At 44.6% G+C, this 17,093-nt stretch overlaps 1 protein-coding gene across 10 annotated transcripts in view; it reads right to left on the bottom strand.

Moving 5' to 3' along the window:
* The window catches only part of COL6A3 (collagen type VI alpha 3 chain), a 56,653-nt gene that overhangs the window by 35,485 nt on the left and 4,075 nt on the right, over positions 1-17,093 (bottom strand). For 5 of the 10 annotated variants that reach the window (XM_082762890.1, XM_082762892.1, XM_082762894.1 and 2 more), the window contains exons 1-3: positions 8,410-9,536; positions 3,697-4,299; positions 271-870 (exon numbers count right to left, since the gene is read on the bottom strand). In XM_082762890.1, the coding sequence (XP_082619016.1) occupies positions 271-870; positions 3,697-4,299; positions 8,410-9,136 (1,930 nt within the window). In that variant the 5' untranslated portion in view covers positions 9,137-9,536. Of the gene's footprint in view, positions 1-270; positions 871-3,696; positions 4,300-8,409; positions 9,537-13,129; positions 13,748-14,567; positions 14,718-17,093 lie in introns of those variants that run through there. The other 5 variants (XM_082762897.1, XM_082762899.1, XM_082762891.1 and 2 more) reach the window with 4 other exon arrangements.

The raw sequence follows: 17,093 nt of genomic DNA, 5'->3' as shown, positions 1-17,093 counted from the left end.
GGGAACACCTGGACAAGTGACTAGTGGACAGAGACTCACTCTGATGGTCCTTCAGTCCTGACCTGCCTAAAATTGTGCCGTCTTTAGAGTGTGCTAGCAAAGACTTCAACAAAATGAAGAGCTGACTGTGTCAGGCCACATATTTAAGGTTAAGCACAGTCCAAAATGCTTTGATGACTTGGACAAGCGTTAAGGTGTACACTGGGAACAAACAGTCAAGAGAAACATAGTTAACTCAATGCAGTCAACATGAAGGAAGGTATATATTACCTGTTGGGGCGAGTGGAACCTCCTCCACACCTCCACTAACATATGTTGTTATAGGCTTATTTAACTCCTGGGGTAAAGCTGTCAGATCACTGAAATCATCCATAAAATATACCATTCTTGGATTAAATGCAATCTGTTCAAGCTCTGCCTTATCCGCATTCCTAACTCCAACAGCAAAAGTCAGCACTCCGGCCCGAGCTAATTCATTGGAAACTTGCAAGAAGGGATCGGCAGACTTCCCTGCCGTCACCAGGACTAGGACCTGTGGCACTTGTTCATTTATTCTGCTCCCACCAGCTTCAGTGAAGTGATTCGAAAGCACAAAGTTCAGTGCAGAGCCAGTGTTCAGCACTGACCCCCCCTTGGGCCTCAGCTGCCCCATGCGTTGAATTATGTCTGATTTGGTTTGGTATGAGTATAGAGAGAACTCGGTTTTAGGAGTGTCACTAAATTGCACTAAGCCAACTCGGATTTTGTCGCTTCCGACATCAAGGTAGTTAACTAGGGTCACAACAAAGTCACGCACAAAGGGGAAGTTGGCATTTCCGACGTTGAGTGATCCATCCAAAAGAAAGATGATATCCCTTTTGGTTACTTGAACTGCAGTAGAGCACAGAAAACAACATGAGACATCATAGAAAACAAAATAGATTTTTTTCATGTGTGCATACAGCATGCGCCGTACACACATGTAAACCTTGTTAGGAGGAAGGGGGAAGTGGGGAACAGAAAGAGAAGAGAAAGACTGTGATTAGCAAACAACAAATAACGAGGACCTTGCTGGACAACACTCAGTTTGGCAGAGAAGGTTTCTGACTCGAGTTGAAAAGTCTTTAAGCATCAGGTTTATCAACAGGGCTCAGTCTCTGTTATGGCAGATGATTTTGAAGGCTGCTAGTGCCAGAGTTGCATGTTCTGGGCCATGTCTTTAGCTGGCAGAAGCTTCCTTGATTTTGGTGGAGCAACACTGAATTTTGCCTGTAGACACCCTGCTGATCATCATGGGTTTGCTCAGGGCTTTCCACTGCAACTTTAGCAAATATTTCTGCGTTTTGGCACATAAAGCATTGCTTGACACCCAAAACTACCACCCTCTTGCTAAGACTTCCCCCAGACATCCCTGGACATAGAGGACCACCCCCGTCCTGCCACGTCCTGCCCCCGAGCAGTGACTGCTGCAGCCATGCTACCCTTGTGCTGTGCGGCCAGCAGCAGGTGGCCCGCGGCACTGAGCGAGGCTCTGCTTCCATGGGAAAACTCTTCTGCCAAGTAACCAATTTGGCTGGTATTTTGCGTGGGTATTAAAAATAGCTTTTACTATTGGCTTTGAGAAGTTGGTCTGGATGAGGCTGCAATGGCTGCCTGAGACACCTGCCTTTCCAATGACAGCATTTGGTGCAGAAAACTGCATTTTGATCTCTGCAGCTACAGACATGCATGTAGCAGGCTGTAGGAAGGGGAAAACTCTCCACTTTTGCCAGTAACTGGCCAGCTCTCAGCTCCTTCTTTAAGGCTAAACTCATCCTAGACTGTCTCCCAGCATTTGAGCCCTGAGACATAGACATGCAATATCACCCCAAAGACATTTCAAGTTCTCCTTTATGCTTTTTTTCTCTTAATACATCATGGCCAGATGACAGGCCAAAATGCTCAAACTTTAAGGTCTCAGAGAAAGACGAGCTGGCTCTTTCAGTGTACCTGTGGATGCCTTCCTTCAAATAAGTTATCTGAGAACATACTTACGCCCATTGCTAATGGCGTTCAATATCTTCCTGTTTTATCCCAATTACCTATGGATATATGGCTACATTCATCCATCTCTCTGGCTGGCCTTGTCACTGTAAGCTTGCTGTCCTAGTACTGAGCTATTAAAAACAGAAGTGAGAAGAGGGCTCTTTGCATTACAGGCATTGCTCTCAGATTCACAGATTGTCTTGTTTTTTTGCATTTTTAATTGTTCCCAGAACAGTTTCATTCAAGGCCCAGGGTGAGAAAATATCTTTAGATAATCTAGTTGAAATGTAACAGACAGCCCAGTGTCATAATTAGTTATGTTACTAATAATACTCTGTTTACAGAGTGGGATATGTTTACTTGCTTATTGCAAATGTGTGTAGCTGTGAGTACAGTCAAGCAAAAGGAGTACAAAAAACATAAGCTGCATGAATAAGCTTTAAAGAATAAGGAAGTTTAGGAACATTTTTAATTTGCATTGAAAAATAAAAATGTCGGGTTTGGTATATAGCCATGCAAAACTGTATTAGCAGGAAACACATTCTGAAAAAAAGCTTATTAAGTAAGTCTCGTGATATTCATCTTAATTAAGGACAAGTATTGGCTAACTAATTTTAAAATGTCTGCTCTTTGTGTAGATCAGTCATTGGCTTTTAATTTTTTAAGGACCCTTTCAAAAATCCATTCTATTTTGCCCTGTGGTTTATAATTTTAAATTACTTGGGGAAACTAGAAAAAAGAACATGGACATAGTTTGACACCCACTTAAGCCAATGGGAATCTCACTCTTGACCTTACTGGGAGCTGGAAGAAGTCCTATCTTACTAACGTTCATATGCCATGGGACAGAATTTCAAGGTTCAAATATGATCTATCATGACAAGAATTCAACCTCAGGCATCTCTACTGGGGACAAATCCTGAGAAATTTGGTATAAAATCTCTATGTAGATAAAACACCTTCTAAAATACCAGGAAACTTCCTCAGAAGACATGACTCTAGCTACTGGATTGCTTCCCAGTCTACTGATGTCAATGGAAAGAACAAGTTAAAAAGAATACACTGGCTTCACAGGGCTTTGAATCATCTTCTAAACAGATTAAATTAAAGTCAACACTCCACTAGTCTCATATACCTCTTATGGCATGAGCTGAATAAATGTTGATAAGAAATTATGTTACTGAAGCGGGTATTTCAGTCCAACAGTGTCAGGGTAGCTTTCTCTGAACATCTCCTTGAAGAAACTTTCTTGTTTTCTTTACACTCAGAACAATTTTTTTTAACTTTCTTGAGTAAATATCCACTACGAATGATTTTCAAAATGGGAAAGAGATTATGATAGTCACAGTGTGTTCTGTTCATAGGTTACACAAATCCTAAATGAGAGAAAAAACCTCCACTGCACAATCTTAGCACTTATCTAGCAAGGCTTGTCTTTCACGTCTCTGCTTTAAATGTTGGTGACAAACGTGGAATGGGATAAAATCTCCAGAAAGTGTTGACAAAGGTATAATAACAGGCATGCTACTGAATTTGCCAATCTGTTCATGCACATTCTGCAAACCAAAGAGGCAATGTGTAGCTATGTTGAAACACGTACTTCATGCTTTTTCTTGTGATCACTACATGTAAAAAATAAGTTGGCAAAATCATAAACCATATCTCCTTCACTAGAACAAGGTGATTGATTACCTGATGGAGGTTCTTGGACAATCATTCCTCCAGAGAGTGTCCGGATGGGCGACAGCACTTCAGGAAGAATGGCTTGCATGAATTGAAGGCGGAAGTCATTTGGCTGGAACACGAAATCCCTCTCATGGGCAATTTCTTGGAGTTCTGCCGTGTCGGCATTTCTCGACCCAACAGCAAGGGTCACTATCCGGTTCCTTTTCATCTCTGCCGCAGGTTGGTCAACGGCATCCCTGGACTTACCACCTGTGATGAGCACCAGCATGGGGAGCACCCCTTCCTCCATCCTGCACCCGGCAGCACTGGTGAAGAAGTTGTTCCTCACAAAGTCCAGTGCCGAGCCAGTGTTGAGTGCTGTGCCGCCCATGAGCTTCATTTTCCTCACGTTAGCCATCACATCCTTTCTGTTCTGGTGGGTGTTAAAATAGAACTCTGGCTTCACAGTGTCTGCGTACTGTGCCACTGCAACTTGGATCAGGTCGGGTCCAACCTCCAGCCTTTGGACGATTTTGGCAACGAAATCACGAATTGCATTAAAGGAGCCAGTCCCCAAAGCTGTTGAGCCATCTATCAGGAAGACTATATCCTTCTTGTTCACTTCAATAACTGCAAGTAATGATACACACACGAATATAATGTCAGTGAAGGCTTCCATCACCCCCTCCACATCAATTCAACGTCAACAGCCCAGCAACAAACTTCTTGTTTGTCTGAGGTATAGTTACTTTCAACATGTTTATAAAGGTCTTGATTTCAAAACAGAATTGTGTTTTAGGTTCTAGTGGAGGGCTAGTAAGAAATCTGATTAAATGCTTCCCCTTTCAAAAACATAGATGAGTTGAAGAGTCGCGAGAATTGCATTGCTTTTAAAATTTAATATTAAAATGCTTAAGCAGCAAAAACAAAAAAGAAGGGCAAAAATTCAGGAGAAATCCTGGTACTCAGCTGCGACATGAGACAAAATTATCAGGTGGTGCTCCATGGTCTGCAGTGGAGCCATCTGAATAATGCCAGAGAGCTGTTTGGTCTCATTTTTGGACTCATTTTCACAAGAGCAATGACACAAGTAAAGAACAGTCTCCACTTACTGAACATACCTGGACTGTGGGTCTTCGCGTCCTACATCTTATTTCTTATCTAACAAAAACAAGTTATGATTTTTCTTGGCACAGCCAGCCCAGTCATGGAAGAGCTGAATTCTATTCTGGTTGCCATGTCTTTAGTAAAATATGTCGCCTAGGCGGTAATCTCTGAAACTCTATATTGACGATGGCATAGGATGCAGAAAGAGCACAATTAGCTTTCCAGTTCCCAGGCTAAGTTTGAAGGAAGATAGTTAGGGGGAAAAAAAACTGTTGTGCAGCGTTGAAACCAAAACACCATCATATTTAACACAGCAGATGTACATAATACAGCAGTAAATATTAACAAGACCAATGCTCATTATGACAAAAACATTATACGTGATCACGATGGGAGGTAACCTCAACACTTTCTTTCAGCCGACCCCCATTTATTCTTCAAAGCAGCGAGCCATGGCTAGTATTGTGAAGAACCCCACTCACAACATCATCCACCCAGGTTGTGTCCTTAAATCGCCTGCCCACCTATGAGCTCCTAAGGTGGAGTCAATACTCAAGGGCGCAAGTCCATTGCCCCCCAGGCTCAATGCACAGCCCCAGGGAGTCTGAGACCCAGCATCACCAGGACCTCACACCACTCAGGGCAAGTAGTAGCAAACACTCTCTGTCATGCCCAGATGGGAAAGGGCAGCCCCTCATCCCATCAGGGCTCCTCTGCATGGAGGCTATTTACTTTGGATTTGAAGAAAGAACAAAGCTTTGGCTGCAGTCCTCCTTGGCCCGACACCAGCTGGCCCCAGAAAGCAGTGCTGTTCTCCATCAGGTTTCTCATGACGGGCAAGTGCTCTAAGATTGGGCTGCCCCAAGGAGTGATTTAGAGCTGGAGACAACTTCTGCAACTCGGCTGCCCCGGGACTGCTGAGAGACCCACCTCTGCTGGTGAGCCTTGCAATTGCCCCTCACCTACTGGTGGCTTGGACCAGCAGCGCGTTGACCGCCCAGGCTGTCCAAACAGAGCTACCCACACAGCTACGAGGATTTATTTAAGCTCTCCCCTTCCCAGAGCCAGGAGATATACAGTGTTCTTCCCCCCCGGTCAGGTTTTTTTTCTTCATCAATTACTGCGAGAAGGAGAGGGCTGAGTACAGGAAACTTTCCAAATGGAGAGCAACGCCTGAAATCCCTGCATTGTATCATCCAGAAAAGATGTCTGAAGTGCTTTCTTTGCTTGTCAGCAGCTAGATACCCAAAAATGGAGACCCTGGGGACTTTTGACTTTATATAGAAGTTTGTGGAAAACATCAAAGGGGCTTTGCAAAGACGAGGGAGGCCACGAAGCAATAGCTCCCTCCTCTACTAATTCCTCTCGCTTCTCTTGAATGCTGCAGTACATTTCCTTAGAGAAGAAGAATGCAAGAACTGAAACCAAAACCCACAGGAAGAAGGACCCCATGGTGCTATTTTCAATGGATAAAAAGCAAAAATATTTAGGGAAGGCTGTACACATCTCATAGGGTCTGATCCAGAGCCCAGTGAAGCCGATGGCAAGTCTCCCAGGAATTTCAAAGGGTTTGGGATCAAAGCATTATCTTTGACTGTCAAAGTCATTGCACTCTCCTAGGAATGTCAGAGGGTGACTCCCTCAAACCTGGCCCTGCACTGTTCCCTTCTCTTTGCCATCTCAACCATCTCTGGTGAAACACCACATCTGATTTAATCACCTAGACTTCCCCAGTCACTAAAGGAGAGGGGAGAGAGGCAGAAAGGCACTTTGAGAGCCCCTTTCAACCCTAGTGTACAGCTCAAGAGCTCAAGTGAAGCAAGATGACTTCTTTACTGGACAGGAATACTTGGCATCTCCAAGGGGCTTTGCATCCCATTCCAGCTGCTCTGTGTGTCCCAAACCACTGCTTTATGCCCCAGACTTCCAAATGTATTTCCAAGGACACTAGGTAAAGGAAATTCCCTAAAGTTCCTCTGCAAACACCACCTTCTCTATTTAGCAGGTCCGCCTATAAGTGATTGCATGGGCTGATGCTACTGTAGTACCTTCTACAAACAAGCTGAGTGAAAAACATTCGAAGCACAGATGAAACCAAATGTACCAGCATTTTTAATCTGGCTATTATCTGATTAAAACATTGAAAAGGAATACACTCATATTTTAAAAGCTCAGAGCATTGGACGTACTTCTGAACTAATGATCTCTGTCCTTCTAGCCCCCTTGGAAATGTCCCACCTGCTGGGTTTAAAATTTGTGGGGCAGAATATGGGTTTTCCATAGACTTGCTTGGGTTCTGTCATGCATGTTTTTAGCTAGACATGCATACTTCAGCTTATTTAGCTAAATATGGTTCTTGTGGGGCTCTGCAGGGAAAAGTTCTTTGTGTTTCTTCCTGCAATAATCAAGGCAAGGTCATAAAATGATCTTTTAGGCAAATTCCTCCCTTTGATTTGAGCCATGGGACAGCAAACATGTTTAGACATAGATTAATGAAGACATCTGGGATGCAGTTTTATAAGTCAACATACATCACGAGTTGAACAGCATGTACAGAACTCCAGACTGGCACTCAGATCCCCAAAGCCTTGTTTGCATTACACGTTCTGGTGATTATCTGCAGGAACTCCAGCCTGGCCCTTCCCAGGGGCCTCCAAAATGCAACGTGTTGGGTCTTTCATAAAGCTCGCTATCAGTACATTTAACTCAGTCATAAAATCACAGGGTGAGAAACTCTTAATCACCTACATGCTCCATAAAACCAGCACACGGCACTGTGTGTTCGTTATTCTACTGCACCCAAGCTAATGCTAGACAAGAAATAATGGCAATAAAGACTTAAGGTGATAAAGTGACCTCAGCAGAATATGGACACCCACGTTTTTTATTTTATTTATTATTTTTTTTCCCATGGCCTCATGGAAAGCTGCAAACTTAATTAGATTAGAGGTTGAAGGGAAACATAAGTTCGCAAGGTAGGGATTTTGCTTAAGAAGAACTAAGGGCTGTTTTGCTTCTAAGTTCAACAACACAAGAGCCTCTAAATAAGCTTCAGGGTGGATTTTTACCCTTTTCCCAGTTATGGTGCACAGTTCCAAAATGGTCATTTTACTCTTTTAGTAAACTGGTAATTTCAACTGTTTGAAACAGGGATCTATTTTACATCCCTATTGGCTTCCCTAGTCACATTTCATTCTGATGCCACTTTCAACTGACATATAATGTAAGCTTACATGACATACATGTTTTCAGAGCCAAACATGCTGAATTGTTTACCTCCAGGGGTGCTTAGATACCATAATAAGGATTATATGGGCCTTTTTATACTCTTAGATACCACAATAAGGATTATATGGGTCTTTTTATACCCTTAGATACCACAATAAGGATTATATGAGCATTTTTATACTCTGCTTGTGTTCTTTAAAACTCCATGTCATGCAAGTTATAGACACAAAACCTTATGGTTTTCAAAAGAGAACCCACTGGGTAAATGAGTTTCTGCACATCAGTTGCACATTTTCTCCAAAATCAGACCAGAGAGATGCATTGCAAAAATAATTAAAAAGTAAAATTTGTTTTTAAAGCGTGCAAAGTTCATCAAAATGCAACAGTCTAGAAAGGCATACATACCTTCAGTCACAATGGTTGGGGCCTCTAACAAAATGAGTCTTTGGGCCACTCCAACAATGTTGGGCAGTAATAATTCTTGAAGAGCATCAAGGTTACGGATATCCAGGGCAGTAAATGCGAAGCTTCCATCAGTAGCAATCTGCTGCAGCTCTGCACTGTCAGCATTCTGGACCCCAATGCTAAACGAAAATATACTAGCTTGCTTCACCGCTAATAAGCCCTCTCGGATATCATCACTAGACTCTCCACCACTTATCAGCACTAAAATCTGAGGCACCGCTTCCTCTATCCTGCTGCCTCCCGCCTGGGTGAAGAGGTTCTCCACCACAAACTCCAGTGCTGCACCAATGTTAGCTTCCTCGCCACCGCGGAAACTAAGTGCCTTCACGGCATCCAGAACATCTGCTTTTGTGGAGTAGCTGTTCAAAGCGAACTCGGTTCTGGGTTCATCACTATACTGCACCACCCCAATGTGTATTTGCTGAGCTCCAACTCTGAGGCTTTCAATCAAATTTACAAGGAAATCACGTATGGCTGGAAAATTGACACTTCCGATGTTGTTTGATCCGTCAATAAGGAAAATAAGGTCAGCAGACTCTTGAGCTTTAAAAAAAGAAATGCAAAAGGTGAAAGCATTACAATGGGTGATTACATGCAGTTGTACAGTGTTCTGACATGTTTCGTGGAAAACCAGTAAGAAACACGAAAATGAGAAAACAAAACACATATTCACTGAGGAAGTGACGTTTTTGCCTCTTAGTTCTGCATTCTGATTGAATATGAGTTTCCAGCCCCGGCATCTGCTCCCCAGGGCTGGGCAAAACCTGAGCTCATGGCTGCTGTCACATGGGAGTCAGTGTTTTTGAGGAGAAAACTCTGCAAAATGTAATTTTTGGAAATCTAGGTCCACCACATCGCTTCTCAGTCCTGTCTAAATATTTAGATGGACAGAGACAAAAGAAAATGATGGATTTTGGTGGCAATTCACCCTGAAGAGTCTGGGTGACAACACAGTAATATTAAAAAGAGTTTTTCCTCCTTGAATTGCAGTCTCTCTCTCTTTTTTCGTTTTTTTCTTTTCTTTTCTTTTCTTTTTCTTTTCTTTTCTTTTCTTTTCTTTTCTTTTCTTTTTCTCTCTCTTTTTTTTTTTTTTTTTTTAAGAAAAAACACTATTTACATAGAAAGTTTCAGCCTCTCTTCTGCAATTCTATTATTTTGCTGTTTAAAAACAGAGGCTGAATATATTGGCTTCTCCCAGCAAAAGTAAATATTATTTGAAATGCATTTGTTAGAAGCAACTGAAAAGGTTTTGATTACAGTTTTTGCTCTGTAACTCTTTTACCAGCTGTCAAGCATATGCACAATGATATTTGTCCAGCAAACTGACCCACACAATTGTCTACCCATGCCATACAAGGCTGTCTTTTTGATTTGCACAGATGCATTGATTATCATCAATAGATGAGTTTGGTCTGTATTTTTTCTAGATATTTTCTGGACTCTCGATATTCAATCAAGGAATGCAGAATCAGGTTAAAACAGGGTGATGAAATCAGTCATGACACAATTATCCAACTCTATTTGTTGTGACTATACCCAGATGATTGCAAGCATCTGCTGAGAATATACACACACCAAACAAAACTTTAACATGGCATTAGCGTGGTTGTTGAGGGGGAAGCATTTTTTTTCTGTGAAACTTACCGAAGCAGACCCAAAATGGCCTGGTGTCTGCTCTTCCTCCTTTAGCTCAAGTAATTTTACCATCAAGATCACCAAGAGCTTTACGCATTCAACAGGCAGGGGAAGAAGACCCCAAAGTATGCTCAGATTGTTCATGCTACTATTTCTCCAATCTCATCAACAAATCAAACTTCAGACTATTTGCAAACGACTGAAAAGTTTGGAAATCTGGAAATCTGGCTCTCAGCTTTTTGAAAGCTGAAGGTGAACCCAGTAGCAGAACTGGCACGGAGTTTAGCAAAGCCAGGAATAAACCTGCTGTCTTTGCGATTAGAATCGTCAATAATTTTTTGGCCCCTGCGGAAGTTTTCTGGTAAATGTTTCATACACCACAATGCCGCCAAGAGACTCAGATATGCAATTCCAGCGACAAAGGGTCACCAGCTCCCTGAGCCAATTTTTGATGGCCAACCTCAGCTTGGAGAACATTGACGTGATTGAGAATTGCCAAGGACTTGGGGTCTCTTTTTCAACACGAAGTTGAAAGCTGTGAAAGTGCTTAGGGTTGGCTTTGCTGTGACATTTGTGGTTGGATTGTACACGTTCTACTTCATAACATAAAGGGAAGAGAAATCTCAAGGTGGTTCTACCCAGCACTGTTTCAGATACCCTGGCTGTCCTTTTGAGAAATGAGACCACACGCCGATGGGCGTCATCGCGGGTCACTCCCGACGAAGAGAAAACAGATACAAAATGGATGTGTTGGATAATTTGTCATCACTGTAAAAACCTTTGTTCTTCAATGCACATTTATGGAACAAGCTGGTGCTGGAGGACAAATAAAAGCATGCTTGTTACACAACTAAGCGAGGAGGGTCAGATGAGACAGACAGCTAAGATTTAATGAATATATCAGGGCAAAGTTGGGGCTGACTTCCATACTTACACTAGTCAGCTCTGGGGACTGCCACAGACCAACAGCTTTGGTACTCTATATTGGAAATACTACATGATTGTTGTTGTTGTTGTTGTTGTTGTTGTTGTTTTGGTTTGTGGTTTTTGTTTGTTTGTTTGTTTGTTTTGCATTTCTGTTTCATGTACAGGTTCATTTCTAGTGAAACATCCGTGACATTTTTACATATGTTAATGCTACATGGAGTTATCAGCAGAATAAATGACTTCCTAAACTCTTAATCAAACTTACTTGTACTATGCTTTGCACACCACATATTTTCATGCAAGGTTTAGGATCTGTAACATCTTTTTTCCATGTTTAATGGTACTCCACAGATTGCCTGTGCAAAGTGCACAGAGACAAAACTGCGATAGTAGGATTAGCTTAAATTTTGTGTTACAGCAGGGGAAGGAAACACTTGCAAATGCTATCTCTGAGAAGAAATGAACTCGGAAACACTCCCTGATGTACAAGAGGTAGAAATTTGCCTTTAAAGCTTTTTAAGGAAAGTCTGAGACTTGGGCCATTTGTAGTCTACAGGGCTACCAAAGACAAATTCCCCCATTGGTTTCAACATTGTGGCCCTTCATGGTGGAGATGCTCATATATGAGCATTCATATATATATCATATATAGCATTCATTTTACACATGAATCGACACGTTTTTTCTTAGAAATGGCAGTTTATCTCTTCTTTCTGCGGCAGCCGATTTCCTTCCCTGTGGCTTTCACGTGACTTGGATATTTGCCCTGTCAAGCACTTTGCACAAAAAAACACATGTGAGCACAGCCTGTTGGTGATGCTCGGTGTCATGCAGTGATGGAGAGTATCCAGTGGGGCTGACGTGAGGGTTAATCAGACAAGACAACACAGGGGATTAATATTACACCTCATTACACTGCCATTGCCTTACGTTACCCCACAAGCTATTGACCTTCAGATGGAGTCTCAGGAATAAAAAGAAAGGTTTGATCTCTCAGACTTCTGTTTTGAAACACAACAAAGCTGCTCAGAAGGCCCTTTCCACGCTGTCATTTCATAAACAGAGGAGGGACAGAGGAAGGCTCTAATTTTTTCCAGGCAAATTCGGCCCCCAGCTTTTGGCCAGTGCAGATCCATTGAAGCCGACGCGGTTTGTGGAGATGTTTCGGTTAGGAGAAGGGCTCAGAGCCCCATCAGGTGGAATTCATCAGCTTGTAGAGAAGGCATCTGAGTAGCATCTCGAAAGGGATTGCCAAACCACATGCCTTCTCCGAGCAGATGAGGAGCAAGGTCTGCGGGCCAGCTCAGAGATGGGGTTTTAGGGGAGCAGTTCTCTAAGCAGGCACTAATTTTGCTGTCTTCAGCCGAGAACAGAAAGAATAGTAAAGCTTTCCAGAGTCACCATGCACTGGAATACGGACTCCCAGGACCCTTCTGGAACTGCAGGGCTTCGAGGGAGCTACGTTCCCAAAACCTGAAGGGGCTGCGAGGTCCTAGGGAGAGGGACAGATCTCCTGGCATGGCAGCACAGTGCTGCTCCTGGCCATGGTGACATCCCAAAGCCACACTCAGCTGGGACGTTCTCATCCCACCGTGCCGTCGGGGTCCCTTGCACAGACCACATTTCCCACTGCGCCCACCAGGACATTCCCCCTGGTATCCCTGCAGCCAGCAGAGACCTGTGCAGTCTCCAGAGGGTTTAGGGTCAGGAGCAACGTGGCTGATGTGGCTATCTCCTATTTCCCTACCTTGGGAGGTGGATAGGATGGGGCAATTTAATATATCTCCCATAAGAACTCCCTACACTTGCCTTTCCATGCCATGGGTGCAAAAGGATGTCTCCAGGGGGGCTGCTGCCCCTGCCAGGGTCCTGGAGCACTGCCTCCTGCAACACGTAGCATGGGGGCTCGATTTTCAAACCATGGCATGCCCGATGGGCACAAGCATGGGGCCATACGCTTCAAACCTTTGTTTTTAAACCTCTGAACGTCCATCTCAGTCTGCCCCTACAAAGGCTTCAAAGAGTGCAGCACCAGCAGTCACCATGCTGATGGGAGCTATCAGCATGGCCAGGACAGAGCGCAGCAGTTGGCCATTACCTGTGATGTCTTTAACCAGTCCTTTGGCCCCAGCCTTTTCTGGAGTCATGGATGTACGGACACTTGCCACTAAGTCTCCAACTATGCCATGGAGAGCGGTAAAATTCTCTAGGTTGAAAAGGTGCGTATCGAAGGGCTCACTCGCTATTTCCTTTAACTCCCCTTCCACCGCATCCTGCACGCCGACCGCAAACATGTTTACATGGGCCGATTTAAGGACAGATGATGGCAGAGCCACATCATCCTGGGATCGTCCATCCGTTAACACTATAATAACCTGGGGAACTCCTTCACTCGCTCTGCTTCCAGCAGCTTTAGTGAGATGGTTCTCGATTAGGTACTCTAATCCTTTTCCAGTCTTGGTGCCTCCCCCCATGTAAGGCATATTCGCAATATGGGACAGCACGTCTTGGTTAGAGGGGTACGTGTTTAACTGGAACTCTGTGTGGGGGTTTCCGCTGAACTGGACCAGTGCAAAACGAAAATCATTTCCTCCCACATCTAAAGCCTTTACAACATCATACAGAAACTCTCGAACGAGTTGGAAATGCTCCTTCCCAATGCTCCAAGAGGAATCCACTAGAAATATTATATCAGCCACAGCAACGGTTCTGACAGCTTTAAAAAAACAGATGGGGTTTAGGGTTTTCTACCAGCCAGCGCAAGCATTCCTCCTCACACAAACGACCGACGGCCTCTTTGTCATGGGGGCACCAAAGCCCGGTTTCCCCTCGTCACCCCGAGCAAAACGAGAAGCACTGTGGACTCCAGGCAGAGACAGGAAGGGACAGCATGCGACCTACCCTTCCCTGGGAGGAAGGCAAGAAGATTCCCCCCTCCTGAGCCCTGCCTGCACGTGAATTTGGATGCCAGCCCCAGGTCAAAGCACGAGGTGCAAATTTGGGCTTGCTCAAACATAGCCTTGGCGCGTTTGCTGGCTTCCTGGTGGTACAAAGAAGCAGGGACTGCTCGTGGAAGCAGCCTGGGTGCTGGCCTTGGGTTTTCCGTGGTTTTTTACTTCCTCTAACCCCCTGGTGACACTGGCTCCATTCCAAAGGATGCCAGCGCCATGAGAACCCAACAGCTTCCCTGTGGGTTGGCAGCAGTGCTCTTCTCGCTTCTCCCTTTTGCTCGTATGCATGCAATGAAATCAAAACAGCTCTTCCCAAGAGGAAACCCAATCAGGGTCTCCCTGGGAGCCAAAAACTCCACATCCAGCACCCCGGCCACGCAGAGCATCCTCCAACGCCGGCCACGGGCTAGCAACATGCTTGAGAGGGCCTAGGCCCGGGTCGGCCCAGCAGGGGCGGAGGAGCAGGAGGCGAATCACAACGTACCATGGACATGCACATTAAAAACCAAAGGGTGCGAACGTCTCGGTGTGAGCGAGCAGCATGTTGATAGAGGGGTGCTGTTGGGGTTGGTGGTCCTGTCTTACCTGCTTGCTGCTGGGCGCCAACCAAGCAAAGACCCAAGAGCAGGAGGCCAAGTATTGCCGCAAAGGGCAAATGCCGGTGTTTTCTCATTTTGGTCTGTTATTTCCTGTTTTCCTTTTATTCTCTTTGTTTCAAAGCACCCAATGTGAGACCTAAAGGAGAGAGAGGGAGGGGGAGAAGGAGGTTAATGGCCTGGCTGTTATTAAATACCTAATTGTTAATGGCTACTTGTTACCATCACACCTCCTGCAAGAAGAGGTCAACGCAAAGTTGTGCGACTGTCATCATATCCATGCCTGTGCTTAAACAGATGAAACACAAGACAGAAAAGCACAGACATGTTTTTTTGACACTTCCATGCTGCATTGGTGGGGAGAAATTATTTTAGTGCTGGTCAGGTCCCGCTTTGTAGAGGAGCCATCGTTCCCATCATGATGGCATTTAATCACTGCTGTAGGCTTAGACGGCTTTCTTCTTGCCTATACTGCCACAAGTAATACTGAATATAAAGCCTAGGTTTCTACCGTCAGTAAACAACCCTCAAACCTCCAAAATGCCTGACTGCCCTCTGCTCTGTCCTTCTTGCCCACAGGGGACCTGCCGAAAAATCCAGACAAAGCATTCGCTCTTGCTGCTGCCGTTCCTTATTCGAGTTTTGCAGAAGCCAGGATGATAATCCTGCTGGACTTCCCCCTTTGCCTCAGCTCACCTTTTCAGCTGTCCCAAGGATACAAATGGAAATTTAATTATTCCAGGCCCAAGCGATCTGCGTGTTCTGGCTATGTGGCAGAAAGCCCTTGGACTCCCTCAAGCTCGCATCCCTGGTGGTGGAATAGCCTGCGCCGGCTGATCGCGTTTTGGAAAGGCACCAAGGATAATATGTTATATGTCGTAGCCAAAATAGAATTTATGGAAGTTTGTTATCTATGATCCACCTGGCAAACCTTCTGAAACCATGTCTCCTTCAGGAAAGCTGTGTATGTGTTGTCATGGAGATGGCCAATTTATTATTTAATCCTCATTTCCAAGCCTGCAGCGCAGAAACCAGCAATCCTTGCTTCACTGAGAAAATATCCTCCCAAAAGGGAACGCAGTATTTAATGCTTCTCATTCCCTAAATGAAGCTCAATTACTCAAACGGGCCAAAAGTGATTCAAATACATCAAGCTGTTAACCGGGTCATCATTTAAAAGAAAAAAAAAAATCAATTTTCTCATCTCCATCCATCTACAGGATCCTAAGAGTGTTAAGTGGGAAGAACAATTCATCCTTTCCGCCGAGCCTTGCAAGTTGCAGAGATGGCAATATCTGGCATAGCCAGGGGGAGAAAAGGATGCCTTGACTTGGGGAAAGTTCAACACCTAAGTGGTCAGTCCTCGTTCCACCAAAGAGACACTTCACAGGGCTATCAGAGTGGGATTCAATGGAAAGGAGGGGATGATATCCACAGCCTTTCCCAAAACCTGGTGCGACCTTGATCCTTCCACTTGTTCCCTGCACATCAAAGCCCCGTGGCTCCCTCTCCTCCAACATTTGCCTTTCCAGATGCTCCACATGGCTGCGGGGCTTTGCCTTTTCTTGTAGCTTTTATGAAATCCATATAGTGCCAGTCAGGCCCAGCTTTTCCACCCATTTTTTTCTGTATAATAATAATACTGATGGACAGAGAGGCACCAAGAGCCAACAGCTAGCATGCAGGAGGGAATGGGAATGGGAATGCAGGATGGATGTGGTGGGAATGTCTGCAGAGAATGCCTAAACACAGCCCACTGTGAAAGTGCTAATATTTCTTTCCCAAAAGGCAGAAAGTTATGCTGTTGTCCCCAGTATGGGCTGCTGGCACCCTACCCCTCCAGCAGTCCTTGCAGCTGGGGGAGAGCAGTCGAAATAAACGGGTGAAAATTCACATCCTGCCAGCTGCAAGATGACAGGGCTGACGCAAACATTTGGGGGGATTTTGGCTTAAGACATTGAGCAGCTGTGGAGAGTCTTGTGGGGCCCTTTACAGGCCAGGAGAAAGAAGCAGAAGGGGAAAGCCAACCTGCCGAAATGGGGCAGCTTCTCCTCCCACCAGCATGGTGGGACAACATCCAGCCTTGGGTTTCTTTCATTTGCCTCAGCCAACTTAGAAATACAATGCTTTATTATTATTTTTTTTTAACATTAATTCTTTTATTCATTTATTCAAGCAATAATAAGCTGGCTGCTCTTTTTAACCACCTTCTGTCCCGTTTTAGCCTTTAGGAGGCTCCAGATCTATTTCCAGCTTCCCCTCAGACTGTAGTTTCAGTTACATGTAAGCGGAGAGCCCTGCTGATTAACGGAGCTCCCAGGGGAGGAATTTTAGCTTCGAACTTCCCCAAAACCACCCTAAAATCACATGGGCTGTGAACACGCCGTGCTGGTTATTAGGAGAGAGAGGCAGAGAAGTGGCTGGGAGGAAGTGACTGATGTCTCCTGGGGACTGGATGATAAAACAGGGAGAAAAAAAGAGCCTTTAAGGCACAGATGCTCCCTATCAGGGCTCC

Source organism: Aythya marila (genome assembly GCF_965140915.1).
Source record: "Aythya marila genome assembly, chromosome: 6".
In the NCBI taxonomy this organism is placed as follows: Eukaryota; Metazoa; Chordata; class Aves; order Anseriformes; family Anatidae; genus Aythya; species Aythya marila.
Note: the sequence above shows the minus strand (reverse complement) of the source record. Positions and strands in the feature narration are given on the sequence as shown.